General features: G+C 40.9%; 1 protein-coding gene across 1 annotated transcript; it reads right to left on the reverse strand.

Moving 5' to 3' along the window:
* Positions 1-130: 130 nt before the first annotated feature.
* On the reverse strand, positions 131-18,104 carry ORC2 (origin recognition complex subunit 2). The gene is made up of 16 exons (XM_027725693.2): positions 17,846-18,104; positions 16,915-17,058; positions 16,541-16,627; positions 15,161-15,250; positions 13,824-13,855; positions 12,543-12,600; positions 11,489-11,673; positions 10,797-10,895; positions 9,090-9,199; positions 6,210-6,342; positions 5,730-5,826; positions 4,368-4,514; positions 3,065-3,236; positions 2,716-2,777; positions 1,872-1,990; positions 131-1,238 (listed from the first exon to the last, which is right to left on the reverse strand). The coding sequence occupies exons 1-16, from the start codon at positions 17,943-17,945 to the stop codon at positions 1,152-1,154; spliced, it is 1,722 nt and encodes a 573-aa protein (XP_027581494.1). The 5' UTR covers positions 17,946-18,104; the 3' UTR covers positions 131-1,151.
* Between the last annotated feature and the right edge of the window lie 5,328 nt (positions 18,105-23,432).

The following is a 23,432-nucleotide window of genomic DNA, read 5'->3' on the forward strand; positions in this document are numbered from 1 at the left end:
AATCTTCTGCCCGCTGTATGAGGATTTGCTCAGATATTTGACATAGTAATGAAAATGAGGCTTTTGCACAATTGCCACAAGGATCTCTATCTTCCTATATCATAGAAAGATTGTGGAAGACAAGACAAGCTAATGAAAATTAATAAGGTACTTTATTTGATAGTCTAAACTATTACAACACTGAGCTGTAACAGGACTACCAAATGTTAAACATACAGAATCCCTGAAGTGTCTGGCTGGCAGAATACAGTTGATGGAAGTATAGAGCTTCCTCTCACATAACTGAGAAAAAAAAAGTGAAGATGTCCAACTTCAGTGGTCTCCCAACCTCCTAAGGGCTTAAAAAAAGGGAGAGCTTATAAGTGGCATTTAAGGCCTCCTTCAGGATCAACGGACACTCCTGATGTAAAAAATACAAATATACAATCAAGCTTTAAAAAAATAAACAAAAAAGCTTCACAGCCTTTTCATATTTCTGGATTGCACCTTGGAAAATAGCAGGTAATGACTTGAGTCTATCACAATTTAGATCATCTAAATCTTCTTATAAAAGGATGTAGGTCTGGGGCAAGTCCTTCAGTTCTATTGCCAGAATTTAGTAAGTTACCCACAGCATCCCAAACCCACTAGTATTCTCCTTTCTTCATGCAATCAAGGTAGGTCTCCTAGCATTTTAAATCTTGGCTTCTTCATACACTGGAAGCTAGCTTTGTCTAAATGGTAAAGGAGTACTGGAAAGCACTCAGTTGAGAAAAGTTGCACCACAAGTACAAACTAAAGCCGTGACCATCTTGTGACTTGCGCTTCCCAAGTACATTGCTCCAATCAAACCCTCATGTCTGGTGAGGTAGAGAGCAGAAGGCACAGTCTTACTGAGTTTGCTTTTCTGGCTGTAAGAGTGGCTGCACAGATATGAAGGTGGCATTATCTGAGCTAAGAGACAAAGCAGACAAATCCAACTACAGCACAAGAGATGCTGTGCTTACAGAAGTCATCATTCCAAACCACCTGAACAATGAGCATGGCTCATTAGAATTAACACTTTTCAGTCCAGCAGCCGTGGGGTTGGAAGAAGAGAGATCTGAGTACAGGCCCCTCTCCAGCAGCCCTTGAGAGCATTTGCCATAGATGCTTTTGAGAACACAGAGACATTACGCATCTTCATCCTGATTCTCTAAGAAGTCGGTCAAGGTACTGTCATCCACAGGAATTAATAAGTATTCCACACCATCAGCTCCCTGAGAACAGACAGACATACACGTTTTGTTAACAGCAGTGTAAAGGACAAGGCAAGCCACCAGACAGCACTGCAATTTATCTGCAGTCTGGATGAGAGCTGGCCAGCATTCTGAAGGACTACTTTACTAAAAACCAGAAATATTTCACTAGAGCAATGCTGGAAATGCACAGATACTGAGAAAAGTCAGTATATGATAAATCTTCTTGTGTGTTGTGCTAGTCTGACACTACACAGCTCACCATATCTAGTACTGCTATATTGCCTCATTATTAGGATGAGTCTGCATTCTTTTCTTGTAAAAATAGAGATAACTATTGGCAGCAGCCTGGCAGGCTCCACAGTCCATTATTTCTCACAGTCTTCAGGAAGAAGAGACATGTAGGTTGCTGAGTAACCAAAGCACGCTGCATTTTTACAGCATGTCAAGGGTGTTGACAAATTGGAGGCATGGAAAGAGCTGAAATTACAGAATTTCAGCCCCTGCTAGTTCCTAGGTGTTTAAAATAATACAGCCTCACTTAGTAGCAATTAAGCATCTTTTTTATTTAAAGTGGTTTTATTATTTTTTTATTATTATTATATTAAAGTGATTTAAAGTAAAATCCAGAATTATATTCTTCCCTCAACTCACCCGCTTGGTCCGGATGAGCTTGTGGTCCCTGAATTCTGTCAGCTGTGCCCTGAGTGTCAGGTCACTGTTCACAAGGAAAGCCTCCCGACACTGCTGGTAAAAGTCTTGGAAAGACAGCCCTGGAGACAGAAAAAGTCAAGAACAAGAAATGGAAAGTGGTAAGATTGTCAGAATATTCCAGGTCTAATGCCACATACTTTCTCTGCCTGAAAGCCTTGCTTTGGCTCAGACCACAGTGCCTACAGTAACATCACCTCTTTCAAGTATACATCCAAGCTAATATTTTAGTAATTAATGGAAAACCACTGAATTAACATTCCAGTCACACTGTTGCCTAATGGAATTTTAAGAGCACTTTAAATGCACTTTCCAACATGGTTAATCTCTCTAATTTCCAACTCTATCTTACTTTCTTTACCATTAACAAATTATTCATATCCACTGCAGCACCTATTACAGATGGTGACAGAATATTTCACATGTATAGCAGGGATACATTAGAAGCCACCTAGACAGGAGCAGCATAGGAAAAAAATCTATCTTTCCCTGGTTCTTTAAGTGCAAGTTAGGCAAATTCATAGACTTCATTTTAATTTTTTTTAACTCCACAGCCCCCCACGAATGGTCTCAGTCATGTCTAAGAATCAAAGCAGACAACAGTGAGAGCAGATCCTTCAGAACCAGCCAGTCTATTGATTTCCTGTCAGAGTCAGACACAGTGCCACTTAGACACTGAGCCGACTGTTGTAGCACTTCTGTTGCTGGAGACGTAACCTGCATACCAAAAGCCAGGGCTGCTGTGAAAGGCAACACCCCAAAGAGATGAGCAAAAGTGGGTACTTACCTGGATAAGATGGGTTGTCCTTTTTCTCCAGCTGGTACTGAGCAAGCAGTCTGAATATCCCCCTAAGTGAAAGGAGGAAAGGAGAAAATCAAAATAAAAATAGTAATTGAGAAACAACCCAAAACCCCCACCTTTAGAAAATACGACCTGATTTGCCCTTTTGCACAAAGACCTAGTTGTGAATCTCATCACTGGACAAGGTTTGCTATCCAAATGCTCTTTATTTAAAGTAACCACTCAACTGGAACCCAGGTCCTGCTATCTTCATCTTCAACACTGTTGTCAGAGAAATGGATTGTAAGGACTGTGTCCTCAGCAAGCGCTACTACGAGGTGTAAGAGTGTCTTACCTGGCATTGGGAGTGAGACTGCGCAGGACATGCGTGAGGGAGCTCAAAGCCAAAGATCCAGACTGTTGTACTAAAAGCGAATTCTCATAAGATGTTTCTTCCACGTAAGGACTAAATGTGGTTGTTTCATACCAAAGCCAGTTATAGAGACTCAGCTTTGCCTGATCCCACACTAGACAGAGAGAAAAGAGCAAGCAGACAAAATTGGGAGACTTATCTTTTCTAAGGTGTTAAATAAGCAATATTAAAATGTACATAGTTCTACTGTAGGACTGAGGAAACTATGCATGCTTGTGAAATTCACAGTACGTAGACCCAAATATTTGCTGTTCCAGCAAGACAATTTCTCTTCAACAAAACATTTGCATGCATCCCTTTTCCATACCAGTTTCATAGATAGACTGTAAATCCTTCCAGAGTCAACAGTGTGCAACCAGCTGCAGCTGGATGCTCTGCCCAGCGTGCGGGTAAACCAGCTTGAACAATACCCTTCTCAGAGTGTGGGGAGATTCCTTCCTTGAGTGGGGATGCTCCTCGAAGTTACTTCTCAAGGCTGAACTAAAGAGATTTGCCCACAGTTGTTGGTATGGGTAAGTAACATCAATCTCTACTTAATAATTGTTTTTGCTAGCTTTAATATAAGTGCTTCAATATTCCTTCAAAAATAGTGCACTGTACTAGTAGTTATAGCCACCTATACTCTGTACTAAATAATTCTGATTAAGATCTTTTAGTCTAGTCATCATCTTAATTAAAAAACCCCACATTTATTTATGTATTTGGTTTGCCATCCTTAATCCTGTGAGACAAAGTTCAATTACACCTAATATAATCCTTTAGACATAAACTATCTACTAAGTCTGGCACTTAAGATTGGGTCCAGCCACACCTAGACTCCTCTCTGAGGACGAGTTTAGAAAGCAGGGGGGGGTCCTTTCTGCACCTCATGGCTCAGTGGGAGGGCTTCTCTAATCAACTTTGTCTGAAGCTTCTCTTCTGCCCCCCACATTGGCTGATAAACAAAATTGTTAAGTTGCAATGACAGACATAACATCCAATTTCTAGTTCAGTAAGTCCCTAAAATCAAAGGGTGCCAGAAGCTAGGAATCTATTCGTATATTATGATCAGTATTATTTCTCAGTATCTTTATACAGTTTTGGTTCAGTACCACCATAGTCCCCATGGGGATTATACACACATCAACAGAACTGTTCTACAAATCAACAGTAATACACAAGGTTATGAAACAGCAGCCCCAAAGCAGAATGCAGATTCTTCTCTTTGCTAGATCAGGGAACTCACTGAGAGGAGCATTGATGTGATCAATAGAGGCAATGAGGTAAATGCTGGGCAGAGATGACAGCTGTGCAAGGATCTGCTGACTTCTTTCTCCTCTCAACATCTGGCTGTCCAGGTTATGAATGAGGACATAGAGCTCTAAAGATGGATCTGCAAGGTCAGAAAAAACAGCAGAGAACCAATCAAAGAAACTGCACACAAGCTGTCTTCCCATTCCCAGTGCAGCTCAGGACAAGTCTACTCCATCAGGCTCCATATATATCACTCCAATATCAAATCACTTTCCTTTTATGACTTACTTTGATCCCATACTTGGTTTTTCTGAGCACCTAAAAGGATTTTTCTCAATTCACTGTATCACAGTTGTCATCACAGCTACAGTTCTTTTTTTCAGTTTAAGCTTTTCTGTTATAATCTACTTTCCACTTGGTCACAGGTTTACCGTGAATTGCCCTTTTAGCTATGCATTTCTTTGCAACTCAAGATCATTAAAATATATTTTAGAATGGAAGCCTAAGCACAGTTTGTTCAGCTGCTTTTGAGTTACATGACTAAGATCTTTAAGCTCCTCCTCACATAATGAAAATACATTTCCTATTAAGGGTTGGATCAGAAACATATTAACTTCATTGGAAATTTTTCCCACTGAGTCCTGAAAGAAAGTTACAAAGACCTAGCTTGGATAATGCAAATGGCAGATGCTAAAATTTCCAGATAGTTTCTTGCTGCTGTATTTATCCCTAGGAACAGCTGTTTCCTCTGTCCAGAAACAATTCTGGAACTACAACCAGTTTTTGTGCAAATGAATACATACTTGTCTGCCCATGAGAACCAAAGGTTCCTCAGATTTCCAGTCAGATCAGCTGTAGTGTACTTGATTTATGTACATCAAGGTGCATACTGCTGTTCACCAGTCTTTTCACTTAGTCCCACCAGACATGATGGGTAATGATGCAAAACAAAATATAAACACTGAAACACCAATGCCATGCACAAATAAGATTCCATGGCAATGTATATAATATGTATATAAAAGCAGTAAAAGAGATGTTCAAAAGTATTTCAAGCAAGCATTCCATGTGGGAATACCTGTTTAATTTTCCTTTTGAAACCAATTCTCACCTGCTTGTTTGACACTGCTGTCTTGTTTTAAAACACTGACTGAGGTAACAGCTTGGGATCATGCACACATATATTTCTGGTGCATATGTTTTCATACATGTTGCATAAATTACAAGCAAGGAAGTATACCAGTTACAATACACTAAGAAACTGTGATTGCACATATGAAAACTATGAGGAAAGAAATGCTCTCCTAACAGCAAGTAAACTCTAATATTTTAATGTATAAATTAGTCATTTTACCTTCTTTAAACCTTTTAGTAATGAATTCAAGTTGGTCAAGGGGGCTGCGGAAGGTTCCTATATGATCCAATACCTCCTCTGTGATGGAGTTGAGAATCTGAAAAAGAAAACAGGTGTCCCTTATGAAGGGATCTGGCACTGAAGTGTAGAAAATCTGAAACTGCCCTTGACTCTCATGTGGGAGGTAATCCAATTTTTGCCATCAAATCCCCAAAACAGTCAACATTAACAAAAAAATTCTACCCCTTTTCAAAATAGTGACATAAAATAAGGCTTCAGAGTGATAAGTATCTAGTAATTACTGCAATTCCTTGGAAAATGCACAGGATAATTTCTTTAAGAGAGAGAGGAACTGCTCTTCATTCAAGAGCCTGCTGCTATAGGATGCAGCAGGCTTCCTTAATATTTTACACTGAGAGACTTAAGAGGTATCTGTAAAACAGGATGATTACATAAGCCATAAGCTTTTCCCACACTTACAGATCTCACAGTGATGCTGGGGAAGTATCCATTAACCACAAGGTGAACAGAATCCTGGAGCAGAGACGTACGAAACTTCTCCAACAAATCACGCTTTGAGCCCAGTCCATACAGCACGATATTGAAACCCAAGCTGCAGAAAAGTGAGCAAAACACACTGAATCAAAAAAGTACAAGTCTGGTTTTAGGTTCATACATTTATTAAGCAAAATGATCCACTGCAATCTTGCCTCTAAAAACTTTCACATTTTGTCAACTCCAGGCTTACCTTCAGCTGACAGCTGATAAATAAGATGAGCTGCAAGGAATCTGAATGGTGGTATGTGCCATTCTACTAAAAGAAGCCTTTTAACAGCCTAGAGGCTCACAAATTCAGCAAAACATCTACATAAGAAAGTACATCTAAAACTTCAGGTTACAAATGTAACCAGCACTCACATGTATCTCCTCACCAGTGGTTATATTAAATGCTTACCAGGGGTCACAGCAATTACAAGGAAAAAAGCAAGCCTTCATGCTGATTTTCCACTCTGATCCACAGGTGCAATTTCAAAGCAAAATTACTCTATTCTCATATATATTTCTTATCCTAATTGTTCCACAGAAAAAGAGGCAGGAAAGCACAAAGAGAATATGGTAGGGAATTGCAGAATCCCAGAGAAACTGGCTTTAGTCACATCCACTCCTCTCTCAGGCTTCACCATGATCTGAGAAATGCTCATTAGGCCTTGGTCTTTGCGAATTGCACCTGGACTAAGCCCCTCTCCAACTTATCAGAAACACTGTCTGTTCCCAGGAACTAGTGATGTCTAATGAGCACATGTTTTTTAACAAGCAGCCTTGGAAACTTATTTTTCTTGCCTGAATAACAACCCCAGTGGAATAATATTTCGGTTGCTGAACCTTCAAAGAAAGTTACTGACTCAAATTGCGGTCAGGATGAAAAAATTACTATGACTGAAGCCCACTCTCTTGCCACCCTATAAGCAGTGGTCTGAAATGAAATCATTTTGAGGTCTCAGTTCCCAGAAGGTAACTGGCTAATGTGTATGTCTCAAACATTGATAACCAGATGGCTGTGAAGCCAACCAAGGACTGTTAATAATAACAGACAAGAATTGTTGATAATAACCAAGGATTATTGGTATTAACACACTGTGAGGAAGAACAAGTTTTGGCTGGAAAAAAGGGGCTAGCACTTTTCTGAACCACAACACAGTACAGTGCAAGTGCAGGAATGGCTGGCAGGAAGTGGATGTGGACTATAACGTGGGATTGGAACTACAAAAGACCCTTGAAGCCCTTTGACCCACTTCCAGAAAGGCCTAAAAGAACGGACTGTGCATAACTAATTAGCATAGAAAGTGACAAACCTGCCCATGAAAAGGTCCCCCCAAGCCCAGGCAGTGCCCTCAAACCCCGGACATGTCATCAGCCAGACCGACGCAGCGTTGCTTATCAGGTGGATCAGTGCTGAAACCAGGATCGGCATCCCCTCAGCTAGGTCAGGACTAAGACCAGGATCGGCATCCCAATAGCCGCATGGATGCTGGAGCAAAGGTTGATGATCCCTTTTTCTCTCTCTTTTCCTTTTTCTTTTCCTCTCTTTTTTTCTTTAATTCTTTAATCTCCCTTTTTAATCAACCTCTTTAATTTCTCTTTTCCCTTCTACCCTACTCCTTTATCCAGAACTCAGTGTCATATGTCTGTATAGTAAGTCAGGGACTAACATACCAATTTTCATGCCATGTGAATAATGTACTAATAAAACTCTCTGATTGTTTGTGGATGCTTTGATTTTTGTTGTTCCTTTTGACCAATGAGTATTTTTGAATCTTAAGAGCTTCCTTACTCTTAAGGGTAGGTCATCACAGGAATCACAAAGCTTTGTTTAGTTTTGAGAAGCACGAAAAGCATCATCTTGACCAGAAAGAAGTTTATCAGGTTACTCAAAAAGCACTGGGCAAAGGTAAGGTGTTCAACAGCTGTCACTGCCTGCAGTGCCATCTAAGGATTTGTTCCTTCTGCCCTGCCACATTCATCTCTAACCATCTGCCCAGATCGCCGAGTCACGGAGAACTCCTCCTCTTGCAACTCTCCAATTTTCACAGCTTATGTCTTTTTCATACACTTTGTCACTCCCCATGGATCACAGATTTCATTATACTCCACTCCCTTGCAAAGCTTCCAAGGGACTTTCTGCTCACCAGTACTGGCTCCAGCTTCAGCACTTAACTTCAGAGCTGGTGGTCTGCCTTCTCTAAGGCACTTCAGAATCTCACAGCTCTCTATAGTTCCATTTGTTTTCCTGAATGTTCACTCTTTTCTCCTCACCATGAGGAGATACACACAAACCCAAATAAAATTTATAGTTCCCATGTTTCCAAAAGCATTAAGGTTTCTTTCTGCCCAGATAATTAGGTACTACAGGCATTCAAAGTTAACTGCTACACCACTGGAGATAGCCACAGACTGAAGAAATTGGTGGTGGGCTACTCACTACCAGCTCGCTGCTGTAAGCAAAACCAATTCCTTACAAAGGACATTTTTTTCATCATTCACTTTCCCTGTTTTCTCATTATTCACGTTCCCCGTTTGTAAATGCCATCTAGATCGGTTTAGAGAGGCACAGGCAAACTAGCCAGGTAGAATGCAATGTCATTGCACTTCAGGCATTCAATTTAAGGAGTCAGTCAGATATGATTTGGTCTGCAGGAAGCACTGAACTACATTAATGTCACCTACTTTTAAATTTAAGCAATCAATCATAAGAAAAGAAGTCGTTCCTTAATTCACCCACAGGATATTGTTGACTAAGGGTAAGTTTACTGGTAGTGCCTTTTTACTAGGTTTATTTAGTGATTCTCATTGGATACTTACTGTAATTGCAGCATCCACTTGGAAAACAAGGATTCATGTTGCTGGTTAAGTTCTTTAATTTCAGCAGCATAGGCAAGGGGAGCTTTTGTCAGAAGATCACGCAGTGTTTCCTATGTTGAGAAAGAGATGACAGTCATTCAAAGCAGAGAAGAAACAAGGCATATCTGGAGTCCTTAAAAACACCCTCTAGTATGCTTTCTAGCAAGGGAGAATAGTTTTCATTGTCAGTGCACTCAATTTGTGGTTGTTTCCTTTTTCCATGAAGACCCCCTAAGCACAGTTTTGCTACTGGAGACACAAAACAGAGATTAAGTAAACTTATTATGTGAAATGACAGCCAGAGTAGGACTAGAGCAGATATCACACTGTGTTTTTTGTCTTTCTGCCAAGTACAGGAAAACCACTACAGGAATAACAGGCACACTCAGAGCTTACACAGCCCCAAGCACTGCACCAGGAAGGTGCCAATATCACATCCCTGCTCACGGGAGCAAAGGCTTAGCAACATGCTTAGCAAAGGTTCAGATGTTTGTCACTACAAGAGAATGCTCAAAAAACCCCATCATCTTAAAAAAGAAATACAGTAGGAAGAAAATAATTTGCAGCTGATAGCTAAATGTAGAAAAAGTATTATTTCAAAAGCACCAAGAACCAAAGGAATAATTCAGCTTTAAAGGTATGCTGTGATGCTCATGTTTAATCAGCATGGCAGCATAAGTAGCATCAAATCTACACTGACCTCCCTTTCTCTTCCATTTTAAGAGCTTTGCTTTCCACTCCCTTGCAACAGAAGACAGTTTAGGCTGGAAAGGCAGCTGCAATGTATCAGACAAACAAAGCACTGAGAGACAGAACTTCTAAGCCTTCGATTACTTTGAAGCAAGCAGTAGATTTAACACTGAAAGCCTTGATTTCCTTCCAGAGCTGTTACAAAAGAACTTGTTAAGAATACAGGTGTTCCTCTGGGCAGCAATTCCAGACAACAGCAGGCATCAGGCAGTCTGCATATATGCCATCTTTTACAACATAAATGGGCACAAAAAACAGTCATGGACACAAGAACTCCAAATATTCTACACACTTCCCTGGCACCTGTCCTTGGGTACCTGTCTATGTAGGGTACCACTCCTTGCTTTGAACTGTCTCATGGAAGTGAGAAAAATAAAGTAATTCAGTCATCACAATTAGATGATTCCTGTCTGCTAGAAACTGGAAAGGAACAAACTAAATCTAACAAACTAGGTGACAACATTTTGAGCTGTCCCAGTCCTGCAAGTGGCTTGACCCAGTAGTATTCAGATTAAAAGAGCTCTCTATTTCCTCTACACATAAATAGTCAAGACAGCTTGTAATTCCCCATATTATTTCATTGACGAAGCACTCTTTCGGTGATAATTTTTAAAACATGTCTCTACAATTGTGCTTCTCCCTCTTCTCCTCCCTCAAAAGCAAATTTTAACCTCTTCTGGTAACCTCTCCCCCCTGCATTTTCCCTACTGTCTCATATTCAAACAAGTGGGCACTGTCCCTGCTCAGAGCAGCAGAAGGGAACATACTGCTTAAAACGCTACCTAAACCAGTGTTACCACTGAGCATGTAACGAGTAGAAATACAGTGAAAATAGCAACATCAGGAAATTTTGAAGAGGGAAATCTTTATCAAAGAAATCAAAAGCTCCAAGAGTTGTGTTATTCACTGTGAATGTACCTGATTCAACCTTCTTTTCCGCAACTTCTGCAGCGTTCGGTCTGAAGTGAGCACTTTGGAACTACTGTGAGCTTCAAAGTATTCCTCCATCAGGTTGCTCTGTAAAAGGACAGCAAGATCAGCCACACTCCTCCTGCCTCTCCCTAAGATGGCCGATATGAGACATAGCACAAGGATGAAGAGAAAGACAGAAAATATTAGCAAAAATGGCTTTTATAGTAGCATTCTGCCAAAGCCAACCTAGTCAGATGATTCCTTCCTGAAGATAGAGACTGAAAAGAGATTCTGAGAGAGAGAACATAACACTTAATTCTAAGGCAGTATGAGGATCCCTGATGCTGGAAGGAAATAAGACAATTAGGCTGAACACCAAGCCAGAACAGTAATGTGTGCTTCTTTTGGTGCTACAGGAATCAATTCCTTCATCCTTTATCAATACAAGGTCTCCTGCTTCATGGACATCTTAGAACCTCTCCTTCTGAAGCTGCTAAGGATACAGACTGGATTAGCCCACAGGCTCCCGTGATGCCTGTCCAACAGGGATTGCTCAAAAGTACCGCAAAAGCCAACCCAGCTGGTTTGATTTGAAATGAGTCCAGCAGTCCTTCTCCACAGTCAGGTGTGGTCACTGACAGCTTACTGTCACTACACATCCCTTCGCGTTTGCTAGCTCAGAATTTTTGCACACTCACCATCTTTTCCTCCTTATTTTTTTTGGCTAGGCTGTTTCTGGGAGGAGGTGTAGGTGCAGCCTTAGTTTTTGCTGGGGTCTTTTGACCTGATAAAACAGTGCTGACTTCTTGCTGATCTTCTTCATCCTCCTCCTCTGAGCAGGAAGCAGAATATTCACTCTCACTTTCTAAACAGGAATCTGGAGCTAGAGCATAAATTTACGATTAAAAGCTAGGAATGACTTCTTACATGTAATCCATTTTGCACCATCTCACACTCTCACACACATTCTCGAGAAGTTTTTCAAGCATATGAATCCTCAATATTTTTTACAGAAAGGTAAAATCAATGCTTAACAGAACTGCAAACACACATGGTCATTTCTTTCCCAGTTCTAGCATCACAAAGTATTGTTAAGTAAAGCTTGCTCCTTGACACCAACTAAGAAACATAATCCTACCATAAAAATGGACAGTGGAATTCCCTATTTCTCTTAGAATCTCTGCATAAGTTTTCCCAAATGCCAATCATGCAAGCTGAGTATCTTCTAAGTCACACTGCAAAAAGGTTTTGTAAAATATCTCTGTTGAAGAGCACAGACAAATCTGGCTCAGTCTTGGTCTCTCAACACAAAAGAAACAGAAGATGAAACACCATGTGCTAAACTCTCCTCTGCACTCATTCTGAGCACGTATAGCCAACCAGTTGTTGGAATAACTATTGGAATACTTTACCATGGATGTCCCAGCCATCATCAAAAAGTTTTATGACCTGGTTCAAGCAATTATGCCACATTTAAGTGTCAGCACAGGTTAGATTACTGGAAGTTTTGTCTCTTTTGATCATGTTACTGAAGTTTGGCAACTTGGTGCTTCTAACCTTTCCATCCCTTACCTTAGTAACTATCAGTTGTAGGGAAAAGGTCAACATAAGGACATTTCTACACTCTCTGCAGGATGAAGCAGATTGCTTCAGTCACACTGCTACTACAGGCAGAAGCTCACCAGGAAAAACACTCTCTCCTGAGCACACCCTCACTGGCTGTGGGAGCTAACTGCAAAGGCTGATCCTTACCTGCTAGCCTCTTTCTGAGCCTGTAAGGTGTGGTTGACACAAATTCTTTCTTTTTACTCTGCAACAGCAAAGAAAAAACATACATTAGAAGAAGAAGCATAGCTCTCCTCTAAACAGCCCTCTGCCAAGCAAAGAGTAGAATCAGGTTACATTTCCAAAGTATTTCAGCCCACATGAAACTAGGAAAGCAGAGGCAGTAAGTATGGAGAGTTCTTGTTTTGCCATTCCGAGGGAGGCAGGATCAGGTTCCAAAAGGGGCTTAGTTCTTTCAACTCATGTCTTGAGATGGAGGGTAGAAAATTGTGAAATCTCCAACCAAGATGCCAATCTTGGTCCCTCAGGAAGAGCCAAATTGAAGCAATGACAAACTGAAAATGCTTTGGTCCCCACAGCAGTCATCTTCCACACCATGCTGTCTACTGAAAGTCCTTTGGAAGTCCCTCTATGGAAACAACTACCATAATGACAGAAGACCACTCAGCATACTAAGCCCAGAAGTACAGCACGAGGAACCCAAGCTGCCTGCGCTCATCAGGACGTAGTGGCACATTTTCCTTACATATGTGTAAAGCGCATGCCTGACTTGGACACTGGATCAAGTCTGCAACATTTAGGAAACACTTTTGTTGATCCTGACAAAGTGAATGTGAAATCATCAGGGAGTGAATACGGCATCCCAAAACAGCATCTCTTTTTCAGGCATATCTCATCCTGGAACCTTATTCCGGAAAAGTTGTGTATGATGCTATAGCATTTTAGAAAGCCAACTGTTCCACTCTATAACCACAACTGGCAGTTCTGGACAGTATCTCTCTGTAACATCACAAAACACAACATCAACTTACATCCCCCCGTTATCCCAATTTATAAACCAATGCTAAAGTAAGAAACTGAACAGCACCACAGTTCTTGAACTCCTGTTCTAACAGCACTCCTTACAATTAAGGCTTTTTCTTCCTTTAGTGAGAAACTGGAAAGCTATGAGTTTAACTGTGTATTAAGGGACAGTCGAGCATCCTCACTTGTGTGATGCAAGGAAATAGTTTCCACCCATGGTAATTAAGCTGTCAAACCCAGTATTTGCCCACTGACTCCAAACCCCACAGTCCTCATTAATGGTAGCTCTGGTTCTTATTTCAGTTACTCCCATGTGGTTGGATTAGGCTTTTCAAGGTCTTTCCTTTCCAGAACTGTACGACTGGCCACCTCAAGTTTTAAAAGTAGGGGGAAAAAAAAACCAACCAAAACCCAACCAAAACCCAAGCTGAAGTCATCACTCACCCTCAGCTGCTCTTTGTTTGAACTTGAATGTTCTGAAAAACAAGAAACAGCATTGTACAGAGTACTGCATATTTTCAACAGTGGCGCAAGGTGATCCAGTAGAAAACCAGGCGTTCACTATTCAAAGGTATGCTGCACCAGAATATCAGCTCCCTGACCCTAGCTCCTCACAGGTAGGCAAGGAGAGAACAAAGACAGTTGTTGTGAGGAATGGGTTAAAAGAAGAAAACTGACAAAGAGATTTACAAATATGCTCAAGTGACCCTGCAGCTGGGGATAGCAAAGACTCAAGTAGCAATGTAGAAAAAAACATATACCATGTATAGTGCTGTTGGCTCTCTGTATGCTTTGAGAAGTAGAGCATCTGTGTCTAGATAACACAGGTGCTTGCTAGACCTGGAGACACCCTAATGGGAGAGTGAATGAGGAGGCTCAAGCTCCCTGTCTTGGTACAGAGAGGATCAAAACACAGTGAAAATCACAGCATGGTAGTAAACTATACACATGTGAGAAGCCACTGATAAACCAGTTTGAACAGCAGGTTTTCTGGTGATTCTCTAGCACTGGATTAAACTTAATGGTGCCTGAATCTCCACTTGGTGCCTACACCACCTCCACTTGTGCGCCTCTGCCCAGGTGTTGCCTCGGGGCAACACCTCGGTTAGTGAGGTAATGGAAGTAAATTTACTCTTTGCATTCCAGCCGTGAGTCTGTGGTTGTTCCAGCTGCCTGCCTGTGTCGACTCACACAACAGTCAATGTTATTACCACAGAAGGCAGCTTTTAATTCTGGTCACAGCTTTGGGAGGCCATTGGGAGGAGGGAAGAGGCAGAAAAATGAGGTAATGTTTTCTCCCTGAGCACATCAGACTCCACTTCTGAGCACAAAGGCACATGCTCTTGCCAGTGCTGACCTGCACTGATTTCTCCCACCTGTATTTCTCCCTGCAGCACTGGGTGCTTAAATATTATATAATAAAGTGTGAATTTACACATGAACACCCCCACACTCCTACCTAGTTGCTGCTTAACGCATAAACCCAACTCATAACTCTCTCAAGTGCAAGTATTTCTGTTGAATGCAGAGGAAGTCGTTAAATGTCACAGCAGTAGATGAGAAAGAAACTCCTGTTTCCTCTAGAGCAGCAGGGTAGAAGAAATCTGACACTCAGGTGAAGCAGAGGCCATGCATACCAAACAGTTCAGCCTATGGTGTTAAGCTGACTAGAACACTCAGGCATGACAGAAACTGGCACTCAAGCATTCACTCCACCAACGCAATAGAAACATAACTGCCATTCACTCAGCTTCAGTTGCTGAAGCCATCATAGGACTTACTGCTACTTTGAGGCGTCTTTGCTGTCTTCCCAGGGCCCTTGGAGTGATCAGGTGCCACACTCTGTTCTGGTGTGTGGGCTAATTCAGAGGCTGTAGGAAAGAGGGGAAAGGGAAGAAGTTTCACACATCAGGTACAAAACTTCCAGATCTGGGTAGTCAGACATGGAGCCATATACCTGAAATGATCTCTAAGTATTAATTCCTTAGCTATTGCAGGAAGTGTACCAGATACTTCCATTTTTTTTCTAACCCTAATGGTGAATGTAATCTTCAGCAAAGATTTTCAAAGACTGAACTCGTCAGGTAATTAATTTTACAAGTATGGCTGAGGCAATGGCAAAGCACATTTTGCTGCCTGGCAGACCACATCTTTGAATCAGAGGGATGTTTGGCCAGGCTCACTTAGCCCTTTAAAACTGTTCAGCTGGACATAGTAAAGCATCAGGTATAGTAAACACATCAGTTGCCCAGGAGGAACTATTTACCTCTTTGTACTACTTATCAGCACAAGCTGAAGTCAAAGGACTGATATGAATACGAAAGGTCCCCGTAACCTGCAAACAGTCCCTACCATTGCAGGACCAACAGCCTATTGTATGGAACAACACTGTGACTAACAGCCCAGCATTGTATAACTTCCGTTTTCAAACTGACTTGGCTCCAGAAGAGAGCACCAGTGAAACCTACTCTGCTGCAGAAGGAGGTGTAAGATAAGAAACACACAACTTCCCAAGACACAGTAGAAGCTAAGAGGCACCAAAACCCTCTCTCTCGGATTATCCTTTGTAGGATGTATCAGTAGCTGTGACAGCTAAATGCTAATGAAATTCAGACGGTGTTGGACATACTCTTCAAGTGAGAAGAAATGGTGACAACAGGCCTCAAGCATCTTATTTGAACCAAAAGAGTCCACCCTCTCCAGAACTGCAACTTTCTACAGGACTGTGAACTTAAGAGTCCACAGTTAGCCCAGCAAGCACACTCAGACACTTTGAGTAGAAATCCTCTGACACACAAAGCTAATGTAGCCTTTGTTTGATTCTCTGCTACATAGTGAGGATATTCTTACATCCTTCTAAGTTACACAAATAAAAACCCTACCATCCTTTGGCACTTACATGCAGACTTTTTCCCAGCATTAAGAAACTTCTACATTTTCTTATGTGTTTATCATCTGTATTTCTTACCCCCATCGTGTCGTTGCTTTGTCCTAGCCCTGTGCTTTTGTTTCTGATGAAGACTGATTCAAAGACTGATAAAAGGTGCTGAAATACTGCAATTATATCTTTTGCATAAAAAGAAGTGACAAATCACTTAAGCAAGAATATTCAAAGAAAGACCATAGACTAGCAAGAATGAAAGAAAAAAAGCAAAACATACCCAGCTCTGCCATTTTACTAGAGCGTTTGGGAGCCTGAAATGAGTAAACTTCACCACCACTTACACTTGTGCCATTTCCCATTGGATCTGTGAAAAGAAACGTTACTTGCAGCTATTTTAAAAGCACTGATATATTCCCAACCCAAGAAATATGGAATGCAATATTTCACTATTTGGCTCTCTTTAAACTGCAGGTGTTATAAAATAAATATCATAATAAAATCCTAGAATAATAATCCTCTCCTCTGCCTGTTACCACAACCACAGCCAGAGCTGGTTCAGCCCTCAAAAGCAATTTCACTGGCATTGTACAACCCTGACACTGCAAGAATCTTCTTAAGTCACAGATGTGTTACGTTTTCTCCTGCTAATACCTTGGGTACATATTCCAAGAGTAGCAACATAGTTCTTCTCTTCTAGGATCTCCTGAGGTTCATCATCTGAAATATTCTCAAGTTTCTTCACAAATCTCTTCAAACTGATACTCGGCTGAGGCTTGTCCTTCCGTACTTTGATACCTAGGATTGCAATAAAAGCTTTAACCTCCTGCTACTTCATGATTTCTACTGCAGTAGTACGCAGCCATCCAACTCAGAGACCAACTTGCTGTTATAACAAATACAACGCTAAGATGTCCTGCTAAAAGAAGACCTGGTCAGCAGCTGACCCTACAACCATTAGTCCCTCTTTCTCCACAAATGCTGGCCCCTGCAGTTCGTAAGGACAAGACACCCATTTCAGCACACACCAGCTTCCATCGTTTGGGCAAAATGACAGTGACTCGCACATTACAGCACTGCACGCAAAGGAGACGGTACTCGCCATGCCCTATCCTTCATGGTGAAAGGCAGCAAGCGGACAATACCTTGCCTGTAGGCTGTCAGAACACTCGTGGGAGAATTTAGGCTGCGACCCCTCTGGAGACCGTGTGTATGACCTTCTGCTCAAAGTAGGACCAGCAGTGTCTGATTTGGATGCTCTGTGCCTTGCACTGGCAAGTTTGAAGCATCTCCACAAAGGTTCCAAACCTTAAAAGTAGTCAAAACTGCAGCAAAACTCTCCTACAGCACCCACCACGCGGAGCCTCGCTCGGCCCCGCCCGCAGCCCGTCCTGTGCCGGGCTGGACAGGGACCAACCGCGGAGGGGGCGGTCGTTCGACCCCGGAGGCCTCGTCCTGCTGCGGCCCGACCTGGGTGCTGCAGAGCCCCTTTCCCGGGGGCCGCGGCGGCTGCTCAGAGCCCCCTCCCCGCGCCCTGGGAGTGGCGGGCGGTGCCGGGCTGGGCGCTGCCCGGGGCCGGCTGTACCTGTGTCGTCGGCGATGTGCTTCAGGACCTCCTCGTCGGGCACGAACTTCACCTGCAGGACGCGGCGGCGGCCGCCGCCCGACCCCTCGCTGCGGCTCATGGCGGCCCCGCCTCGCCTCACCTCACCCCACCCCTCACGGCTCCGCTCCGGCGGGACCGTGGCCAGAACCGGGGTCCCGGCCGCTCCCCGCGCCGCCGGCAGCGGCAGCAGGAGGCGGAACGTGGAGCCAGCGCTCCGCCCCGCCCGCCCCGAGGCGCCGAGAGCGGCGGCCGGCGGGACCCGTCCCGAGGCCAACCCGCGGCCCGCTCCCGGCCCAGGGCGGGACTTCCGCCGCCAGGGAGGGGCGGCCCCGGGGCGCATGCCCGGGGTGCCGGGGCGAGGGAAAGCCCCGGGCACAGCGCTGCCCACGGCACCGGGCACAGTTCCCTTCCAAGCTCCGCGTCTCCTGGGACAGCTCCGCTCACGGCCCGTACCACCCCCACTACTGCAAACCACATTTTTTAAAAAAAACAGCAATTCGCAGCGTAAACATTTCTGTTCAGAAACAGCACAATATTTATTTAACATCTTTATATATTTTTATATATATATATATAATTTTTTTCTGCATTGCAGAGTGTGTCAATTTTTATACATCTCTATTTACAATGATTTAAAATAATTATATTTCTTCTCTGGCAGGTATTTACAAAGTCAATAGTAACTACATTTCACATTTCAACAAGTCAACAGCATGAACCAGCTCAGTAAGACAGTTAAGATAATGGCTTACATGCACCAATAACATGATCTTCAATACGTGCCTTCTTCAGGACTAAGAATGAAGATTTTCCTTGGTCCCAGGTTAAAGGACATCATACAGCAGAGGTCATGGTTATTAAAAACCTGTTTGGTTTAGTCTTTCACCAGTACCGAATCTTGAATGTCTGGGGTTCATACCAGCACGCAGGGATATCCTGGTGAAGAGGGGCTCACACTACCAATCCGTGTCCTTTGCCTTGCCTGTCTGTCCACAAGAAGTGGGTTACGTGCTGCTTATGCTCCTTCTATGAGATTACAGAACGCTAAAGTAGTAAAAATCCTCAGAAACCCTAGTTCAGAGAAACAAACCTAGTATGACAGAAAAAAGTATGAAAATAATCTTTTAACCCTTGCAGAATGTTTCTTTTTGCTAGTAAAACTGACAGCAAATTCTGTATTCTTACAAGGGCAAAAACAGATCAAAAGATTCATTGTCAAGTACAGGAATTACAAATTTAAAAAATGCAGCATGGGGTACCTCAATTAAGTTGTTGGGGTTTTTTAATAGCAAATAAAAGCTACCATAGTAAATCTAAAATGTATTAAGAGTAGCTAATTTAATTATTAAAAATCTTTATTAGCTTTTTCCTGGAATCTTCGATATGAAAAAAAATGTTAAATGACTCAGTTTTATTTAATTATATGGTATTTGTCCATAAATAACCAGCTAGTAATATCCATCCCTAAAGTATGCTCTATCTGCAAGAAAAACAGTAACAAAGTAATCATTGTTATTATTATTAACGCAATCAAACTGTCTTTTTTCAAAGTAATCATTGAACACTGACACACTGATACACACAGACACACCCCAGTACTAGGAATCTATTAATACTTTGACATGTTGGTTTATCCTGAGTGATTGTTAACTCACATCTACTGTATACTTGAAGCCACAAAGTTTTTACTACTTGCATTTTTCATAAACTAATAACATGAAAATCTAGCACAACAACAATAACTGCCTGAACAGAAAGAACAGTGTCAATAGCCAGTATTTCTGTCACTCCCAAGTACTTGTTTCAGAACAAAAGGTAAAAGGTTGCTTCACACACACTGGTTTTTTCTGTTTGTGATCAGTTCCGGGGAGGATGAGGACTCAAACACACAGGATTCACTACTGATTTGTAAGGAAGTTTCCATGACAAAGCACCATAGAGACACTTTACCAGGAGATACTCATAAACAGAAATCTTCCCTGACCATTTTACCCACTAAAATCAAAACCTGTGTGAATTCTAAACCACATTTTAACAATCATCTGTTCAAGAGTCAAAACTTAAAATGCTTAAAAAAGTTGTATCAATGCAAAGACAGTTTTCTCTAAAACTGCTTACATCTTACCAACTGTAAAACACTAGGAGCTCACAACCAAGTAACTGGTCAATAAAACCTGATCTCACCACTTTGCTCATCATGCACAAGCTAAAATGTAGGGCAACGTTTTACTGTACAAAGTTTTAATATACATCTGTTCCCATCAATAGCTCCTCGCAGGAATAGCTTACTAATCCTTTATGATAGAAGGGATAATTTATGGACCCATTTTAAATTCATTTGGTTCCTCAGATACTACCTTTGGTAAAATCTGATGAACACAGTTAAAAAAAATCAGGGAGAGGTGTAGCCTAGAGAAAAATAAATAAAAGAATGGAAACAATTGTTTTTTTCATTAAATCTTGAATACAGACAAAAAACATGGGACAGATTTTTAGTAAATCCTTTTCTTGAAGTTGTAAGGTACTCAGACTTCTTCAGCTTGCTTCTAAACTTCTAATGTCACAGGCCTTGACACCTGACAAACTTACTAGGCAGGTTTATCTGAAATGGCTGTTACATTTTAAAAAATCTGGTTCTGAGATTTATTTTACATAAAATTTCATAATGACTATGTGGAAAGCCTCATACGTATCAGTCTTGCAAAATCCACTTACTCCTGTTTTCAGGAACAAGCCATGTTGCTCACAGCTCACCATCATCTTCTATCACTGTGGAAGGAGCAAGTATTTTGGCTCTTCAATTGTTAAAGACGTGCGAATTTTGACAGACTGATACATTTATTCGCTAACACAACACCCATGTCATGCTCTGTTACCCTGAATCACCTACAGAAAAGCTTTCCACAGCCAGTTTATCCAAGTGCCAGGGGGGAAAAAACTCTAAAAAATAATCAAGAGAGATTAAGGCCCATATGCTAGAAACAAAACGCATTCAAAATACTGAAAAGAATATAAAATATTGAAAAATTTATATAAATCAAGAATGCAATGCAAGTATAGAGGATCTGGCTTCTTTGCTTACCATGCTTGAAAAGGAGTGGTACTTTGCAATTTTAGCCCTGCAATTATCCTAAACAAGAAATTGAAATAAAAGGGTCATGTGTACTCTTCTGATGGACATCATAAGTGGTTGTCATAAATGAGACCTAGCTAGTGGCTTTAATGCTAAATTAAACATGCCAAGGTAGCATTATCTTTGGCAATGAGAGAATTTTAGAATTTAAGGATGAGATTATTAGATCTACTAATATTAGAAGTATTGTTTTTGTGTGTAGTACATACATTTAATTCAAACATATTCCATTATATTTTCCATACCTCCTCCAGGATTATGAGCACAGCACCTACACTGTACAGCTTGGGTTTTATGATTTTCTTCAACAAGTTATTCTTGATTCTCTCTTAGTCTTCAAATTAATTTAAATTTGTAAGCCAAGATAAACAACAATTTCTGGTTTGTGACTGAAGTTAAAATGCTCAACACTTAAGAAAGATAGTCATTGGTTCATGATAAAATAGGACAAGTTCAAACTCTTAGGTTAAAATACAGCCATAGCATAGGATTATCTATTCCAAAATTAATTTTTCAAAATATAATTCTCTGAACATGTTGTACATTAAATATTGAGGAAAATTTCCCTGGAGCTAAAATTTTCCCAGAACACTAATAATCTTCATTCAAGAAGTAAAACAAACCACATAGTATCTGAAGACAAAAAGCGGTTAGAGTTGGGGTCACCCTACTACAGAGTAGCTTTACCACCACTAAGATGCAGGTTTCCCCCTTAATCTTGAAAAATATGTTCCTATTTACATACAGTATACACACAGTTGAGGCAATTGATTGTCAACACGTGACAAATGTATGTACCTACTCACACACAAGTAAACCTCACATGGTGAGAAAAAACCCTGTCCCAGTAAACTCCAGTATTCATAAATAGTGCAAATAAATACTTCGTCAGAAAACATTTTTTTCTCACTATTTTGATGACTGTAGATATGTTAAAGCTAGCAGGAGTACGCTGGAAATGCTGTATTTAAGACTAACACAAATAGTTGTATTGTGAACTACAAATATTAGATCTAATGCCTAGTGGATGCAACATGATGTTCAGCATTTCAGAATGAAGTATGCTGTTAAAAAGCTTCTCCAAATTCACATCAGAAAGAGTGTTCAAAGAAATCTGCATTTAAAATGGAGAGTGATATTGAAGTTTCCAATTGAAAACTATTTAGCAATTGAAAGCAATTTAAACTGTCATCTTGCAAGGTATTTTTACTTCATCACTTTGTTGTCTGCAGGATAAAAGAACGGTTCATCTTTCAAACAAAAAGCTGCTCACAATAACACCTGAAAAGGATAATCAAGCTGGAGTTCACAATACCAATATTTCTTAAAATTACAAAAGCCAACAAAAATGAGTTGCAAAATGGCAGCATATTGTGATGTGTATCAAAGAATATTTAATTTTTTCCTACTTAAGTGTATATATACACATCAGAAAACAGTATCCACACTTCCTCACATAAGAATTATATGTATGTGCATGCATGCACACATATAGAGGGGGGAAAAATTTTAAAAAAATCAGTGTTCTGCTTCTTGTCCTTCTTTTATAATGCTGCAGTTGCACTGAAATACTGCAAAAATCTAAACCTAGTGCCTCATGTCAAGTACCAAATGTTCTAAAAGAAGACACAGCAGAGTGAATTTAGGATGAAGTTTGATTTAAGTCTAAACATTTGTCACGGGTGTCAGAAAATTTAAGTATGTTTTGTACGTTGTTTAGTATTTAACATATGTAATCAGAAAGCCAGCAGATTATTCCCTCCACCCATATACCAGACACTTCTAATTTTATTTCTGCAACAGTACTTTGAAGTGTACTGAACTTAAGTGAATGAATTTTTTCTACACTCTTGACACACCTTAGCATAGTTTGAGCCACATTTAGAAGCATTAATGATAAATGTGATACACAGCACAGCAAAGCCTGTTACTACAGCTGGTTTGTGGATATTAGTGATGACTCAATTTGTAAGATAAATATTAAACAGTACTTGGCTGAAAAACAACAAAACAAGCTCCAACAACTGCACTAAAAGGGTAATTCTGAGAAGTTATAGATGGACCACATCAGCCCATAGCAAAAATTATTTTTTTTCCAGGGATAAACTTGAACTCATTTTAAAAAGATTGATATGGAATAGGTATATATACACAAGAACAAACCAAAATACAATGAATGAAACCGTAACAAAAGGCACATCAAAACGAGAACTGTAAAAATATCCTGAAAGATTGTCTGACGTCAGTTTTAGCCAATTCAAACTGACTTCCCAATCTAAAGTCACGAAAGCTGTCTCACTTTCCTGAAATAGTTTTATAGTGTGGGACCCCACACAAAAGAATATTTTTTAAAAAAAGATTGTAAAATTTGATCTGATGCCAATTTAAGCATCCTAAAACTTCTGGAGGAATGCTTACAATGCAAACAGTAGA

Source organism: Pipra filicauda, unplaced genomic scaffold (genome assembly GCF_003945595.2).
Source record: "Pipra filicauda isolate LSUMZ 115617 unplaced genomic scaffold, ASM394559v2 scaffold569_size315192_pilon, whole genome shotgun sequence".
Taxonomy (NCBI): domain Eukaryota; kingdom Metazoa; phylum Chordata; class Aves; order Passeriformes; family Pipridae; genus Pipra; species Pipra filicauda.